This window comes from Onychostoma macrolepis, chromosome 11, assembly GCF_012432095.1.
Source record: "Onychostoma macrolepis isolate SWU-2019 chromosome 11, ASM1243209v1, whole genome shotgun sequence".
NCBI classification, from domain to species: domain Eukaryota; kingdom Metazoa; phylum Chordata; class Actinopteri; order Cypriniformes; family Cyprinidae; genus Onychostoma; species Onychostoma macrolepis.
The window spans coordinates 24,969,568-24,975,649 of NC_081165.1; the positions used below are offsets into that span (position 1 = coordinate 24,969,568).

Consider the following 6,082-nt stretch of genomic DNA (forward strand, 5'->3'; position numbering starts at 1 on the left):
AAAATATAACACAATTTCTATTTTTACTGAAATGTATATTCAGACACAAATATGACCGTCCTTGACCCAGTTGGTGGCACTGTTGTCACAGAAACACTTTATCCTATAGATCTAAGAGGACCTTAAAGAGATTAAACAGCAAATAATTTGATTGTTTTATGTAGTTGTTGTTTTTAGATACTTTGTCCCAGGAGTATTCAAGCATGTTCTCTGAAGAGACAAGTTGTTTACAAAACGTTTGTGACACTTTATTTGCTACATATTCTTCATATTAGTATAGTACATTTGAACTGCAGAGTAAAAACACTATTATTTCATGTATTTTAAAAATATAATACAATAACTGAACAGATATAATGAAGATTTGGTTGTTGTTGATTTTTTACCCAACTAAGTAATAAATATGTATAAAAACTCGTTTTTAGATGAGTGAATACGATAAAAACAATACAAAAATGGCCATAAAATAACCAAAATCTTTCAATAAATAAGCGCTTATACTAATAGTATGTCATAGATCAGGAAATGTAGAAACTAATGTATTCAGAATATTCCAGCAGCATGTTTCTTTTGAATGTGTGTGTGTGCGAGGCACAAATGAGCCTGACAATGTGGAAACCTGGTTTACACCAGGAAGATTCAAATAAAGATTTCAAGAGTGGATATTGATGTTAGAACATCTTCCTTCAATTAATGCAACAAACCTGCAACTAAGTGGGAAAAACGTTCTTAATATTTCCCGGGAAATTCTTTCCGCCAAAATACCCATAAAGAATTACCCGCCTTTACAGTCAAGTCAATGGGGGAGGGGACTAAGAATCCTATTGGTTCCTTAAAACAAAAAGGAACTCCGCCAGCCAATGAAATGCGTAGTCATGCGCTCACGTCACACGCCAGCGCGTCAGCTGTTTAGAGGAGGACGTCGCGAGCACATTTGGCGCTAGTTTGACGGCGAGGAAGTGAGTGTTGAGAGGAGCGGACTCGGAGAGATCTACAGCTTGTGGTAATTACAACGATTGTCAACGCAAATTCAGCTTTAATCAGGTAAGACATTAAATGTATTAATCCTGTCGTTTTTAAAAGGTTGTTGTGTAGTGTTTTTTAAAAGAAAGGATTAGTTTTATTGAGTGTTGTTATGCGTGTGAACAAACAGCTTGGCGCCAAATGACCCACAGCAGGAACTGCTTACTTTTAATTTACAGTATTTGTTAGACATCCACAAGCGCTTCTGCAACAAATAAACCCATTTATTTGTTAATGGAATTATTTTCAAAGCGCGGTCGTGGAATAAAACCGACAGAAAACATTAACAAAATAAGCAATCACAAAGTGTCTGTAAGCTCAGACGGCCAAAATGGAAAGGAATACATAACTTCTGATCTTTGATCTGTGTGATTCTGGAGAAATGGTCATACATGATTGTCTTTGTTGTAAGACTTGATGATATTAACTTCTACAACAACCAACCCCCAACAGGTTTAGGTTAGTATGGCTTTGTTAATCACTCGCACCTCAAAGTCCACACTAAAAACTACACTTACTTGCTAAATACTTGATGGGTTATCTCAGCTTGCTCCTCAAGCTACAGATGTAATCAAATCACATGAGTGGATCAGACACAGGATATATTGCAAACTATTGTGCTTTGGAGGTCATTGATTACAGTAAACTAAGTAATCACTGTGCTTTTCCTTTCAGATCTGCTTCCTGGTTTTAAACTAAAAATGCCCAGCACTCGCTCACAGAATCAGCCCACCCTTCAGTTCCCACGAAGAAAGTCTTCCAGATTGGGTTCTCGACCTAAAAGCTCCTCTGAAAATGCAATGGGCGTCCAGACCACCCCTCTGTCCCCTAGAAAGACAAACGTGGGAGATTCGCTCGGCGTTTGTCTGTCTCCCAGGAAATCTCTCTCTTTGTCTGAGAGGCTGCCTTGAGCCCCCGCAAACGTACAGGTGTGTAAACCATCACCTTTAAACACCCATCACAGTTGCTGTGCTTATAGGAACGTGGCATGGTTTGAATCTTTTATTGATTTATGCTCTTGGTTTTCCTGTGTTTGTTTTTCAGGTGATGAGAATGGCTGTAACCTCCCGGTCTCTATGCTTGGCTCTCCTCCTAAGCAGCGCTGCGCTCCTCTGTGCTCCCCTCGTAAGCTGTCCTTCAATGAGAACACGCCGGTCTTCTCACCTCCGCGTCCCACCCCGTCCTCACCCAAAATTCCCCTCTCTCCTATTTCACGTCCATCGCCAAAGCGTCTGCAGGAGACCCCCTGCTCAAACCCAATCCCCCGTAAAGAGGGAAAGCGCCCTGTTACTCGACTCTTTCCTGTGAAAAGTATGTTTTGTTCATTGTCTGTTAGCTAATTTACTCTGATGTATTAAAACCGGTGTCGCACATTGATCAGTTGCTGATATTTAATAAGCAATCTGTATCTTTATGGTCTTTTTTTTTCTGCAGAATCGGGTTATCAGAGTGTAAAGCAGGCTCTTCACACCGCAGTACCCGAACGTCTTCTCTCTCGTGAGGCAGAGAGAGCTGCCATCGTCTCCTTCCTAGAGAACCATGTGGTGGCAGAAAAACCCTCCAGCCTCTATATTTCTGGTGCTCCTGGCACAGGCAAGACCGCCTGTCTGAACTGCGTCCTCCAGGAACAAAAGGTGAGCTCAAGAGGAAAAATGGGGGTCTGAAAATCTAAAATCAAACAGCACTACTGTTTAAAATCGAGGTCAAGAAAGCTCCATTAAAATGGTGTTTATAATGTGTAACAAAATATCTATTTTCTTAATGCTGTTCTTGGGAAGTTTCTAATTTACTTCCAAACATTCCACAAAAATATGTAGCATCACAGCTGTTTTCGGCATTGATAATATAAGTTTCTAGAGCAGCAAATCAGCATATTAGAATGATTTCTGAAAGATCATACTAATACTCTGAATACTGGAGTAACGATGCTGAAAATTCAGCTTTGCATCACAAGAAATAAAAATGTAATTTTAATTGTAATAATAATTTCACAACATTAATATTTTACTGTATTTGCGATCAAATAAATGCAGCTTTTGGTGACCATAAGAGACTTGAAAAAATCTTCCTGACCATAAACTTTTGAATAGTAGTGAACATCAGCTTTTCAAATCTGGCATGCAAGATTGTAACATGAACTTAAAATGAGATGATACATAAACGACCGTGCTTATGGTCATCCGTCTTCTCTTGTTTCCAGGCTCTGTTGAAAGGTGTTCAGACTGTGGTCATCAACTGTATGAATCTGCGTAGCTCACATGCCATCTTTCCATTGCTGGGAGAGAGACTGGGGGTTCCAAAGGGCAACAGCGAGGCTCGGCTGGAGAAACTTCTGACCAGCTCAGGGCCCACTGTGTAAGTCAGCTCGTGCTAAGTTGCATGAACCATTTCAGGTTTTTAGCTCATTATGTACTGTGAGCGAGGCCAGATTTTGTATTCTGAGTCAAACATGTTTTGTTTTGCTTGATTTAGCTCTTACTGTGGTGTTTTTGTGTCCAACAGCCTGTTGGTTCTCGACGAGATGGACCAGTTGGACAGCAAGTCTCAGGAGGTTCTCTACACGATCTTTGAGTGGCCTTACCTGCGCAACTCTCGTGTTTGTCTCATTGGTAAGATAGTCGTGCATTTATCTCCCCAAATTTATGGTTTCTGTTAACAATCTTCTATATGAAGAGGGTCGTTTTGGACGTCTGCTAACCGGTGAACTTTAACCCTTTAGGTATTGCTAATGCATTGGACCTGACGGACCGTATTCTGCCTAGACTGCAGGCCAAGCCACACTGCCGACCCAAGCTGCTCAACTTTCCTCCCTACAGTCGTGAGGAGCTTAATGCAATCGTTCAAGACCGGCTCACACAAGTATGTGATACTTACAAATACTTCCATATTTCCTGTTATTTGAACTTCTCACTTTCTGAGGTAATAATACACTGGCGTATTCGTGTGTGTTCAGATTTCAGGTGAAGGTGTTTTGGACGCAGCAGCAGTTCAGTTCTGTGCCAGAAAAGTTTCAGCTGTGTCAGGAGATGCCCGCAAAGTGCTTGACATATGCAGGTAAGAGAACCAGTTTCAACTGCTAAAATAAGTGTGACCGTTAGCTTTGTGAGGTTCTCACACATCTGTGTGTCTGTCCATCAGGAGGGCTGTGGAGATTATGGAAGCAGCTGACAGGTCTGAACCTGCGGCCAGCCCTAAAGGTAGGAATTACTCTACTATATTTTCCAGAAAATAAGATGTACTGGGTCATTTGAGAGAGTTTAAAAAAAAAAAAAAAAAAAAGCTACATGGGTGTATATATGTCATTTAATGTTATCATCAGGGTCTGCAGGTCTTAAAAAGGTCATGCAGAATCTCCTGTTGTGGCTAGTTCAGATACGGTGTCCCGATTACCAATTAAACCTTATTTAGAGAAAAAGAAACGAGGGATTTGTCTGCTTTCTTGTTGCAGTGTCGCGGGTGAGCGTTCCTCAGGTGGCGCGGGTTTTATCAGAGGTGTATGGTGACCGAATGGCATCCAGCAGCGGGGAAGGCGAGAGCTTCCCTTTGCAGCAGAAGCTTCTGGTCTGCTGTCTGCTGCTTATCATCCGTAATGGCAAGAGCAAAGAGGTGCAGTTGGGCAAGGTGAGGCAAAATTTGATCGTCTCATGTTTTTAACATGAAACTTGTTTCTAAACCCTGTAACTGAAGTGTTCTGAATACATTAGGGAGGAAGTGAGAGGTCATTCTGGGGCTGATGACCCTGTTTGTGTTTCTGCAGCTGTGTGAAGTGTACAGTAAGCTGTGTAAGCAGAGGCAGGTGGGCGGCGTCGGACAGACTGAGTGTCTGTCTCTCTGCAGTCTGCTGGAGAGCAGAGGAATCTTCACACTCAAAAAGGCCAAGGAGGCTCGACTGACTAAAGTAAGAGCAGTTATGAATTATCTATAGTATAACAGAAAATGTAGTGTACTCTGGCCTTAAGATTTTTATTGAATCGGTATCTTAATTCATTAAAGCTTAATGAGGGGTCAATATTGTTTTCTCTTTCCTAGATCTCCCTGAAGATTGAAGAGCGAGATGTGGAGAATGCATTGAAGGATCGAACTCTCCTTGGTAGCATATTAGCAGCTGGTCTGCCATAAATTACATCAGATTTTAAGTCCGTAGTTTTTTTGTTTTCTTTTTAACTAATTTTACTTTTTTTTTTTTTTTTTCTCATTGGTCAATATTTTATAATACTTTGAGAAGTCTTGTTTAAAATGAGATGTGCCGTTTCAAAGAGTGATGATTTGATCCAAAAGGGTTGATATTTTTTCTTTGTTTGTGTCAAACATTTGACCTGCCTTAAGTGTAGGGTTGTTTTTTTTTCTTTTCTTTTTTTTAATGTATTCTTAAATGGGCATAAATTCTTCTGTTTCAAAACGGAAGACAGTGCCTTCTATTTTATTTTGTACATCAGCTTTGTAATGGTTTTGGGGATGTACACTTTTAATAAAGCAGAATGTAAGTTTGCTTCTGAATTACTCATTTAATTATATCTAAAAAATCAAACACATTTATAAAATATGGCACAATTTAAAACAAGCTAGTCAAAGTTTTCCACTTCCCTATTGTATTAAAGTAGGTGTATTAAATCTACTTGTTACTGCTAAAGTTTCACTTGTGTGTTGACCAACAATTTGGCTTTACACACACCAGAAATAAAGGCCATCCTAAATGTAGATGGGTTGGTTTTTTAGGAAAAGATTTGGAGAAATTTAGCTTTACATTACTTGCTCACCAGTGAATCCTCTGCAGTGAATGGGTGCCGATTAAAAACGTCACAATCCACACCACTCCAGTCCATCAATTAATGTATTGTGAAGTAAAAGGCTGTGTGTTTGTAATGAACAAATCCATCAAAGTGTATTAACTTTAAACCATCACTTCTGGCTGATACACAAGTCCATAATAGCACTTCCTCCAGTGAAAAAGTCCTGTTGTCTTCTCACATCAATTGTTTAGAACTGTTCTGGACTGGTTTCACTTGTAAACAACACTTGATCAGTGCTTGTTTCTCTCCTTCAGACAGTATGTTTCACA

General features: G+C 40.0%; 1 protein-coding gene across 1 annotated transcript; it reads left to right on the top strand.

Annotated features, from left to right (window-relative positions):
- The first annotated feature begins 885 nt into the window (after window positions 1-885).
- cdc6 (cell division cycle 6 homolog (S. cerevisiae)) lies at window positions 886-5,510 on the top strand. Its single transcript, XM_058792466.1, is given in 13 exon segments — window positions 886-1,044; window positions 1,699-1,929; window positions 1,932-1,952; window positions 2,068-2,334; window positions 2,458-2,657; window positions 3,224-3,378; window positions 3,526-3,632; window positions 3,743-3,882; window positions 3,977-4,077; window positions 4,162-4,220; window positions 4,472-4,644; window positions 4,781-4,921; window positions 5,053-5,510. Coding segments are annotated over 12 exon segments (1,659 nt in total). The 5' UTR covers window positions 886-1,044; window positions 1,699-1,724; the 3' UTR covers window positions 5,143-5,510.
- The last annotated feature ends 572 nt before the right edge of the window (window positions 5,511-6,082 follow it).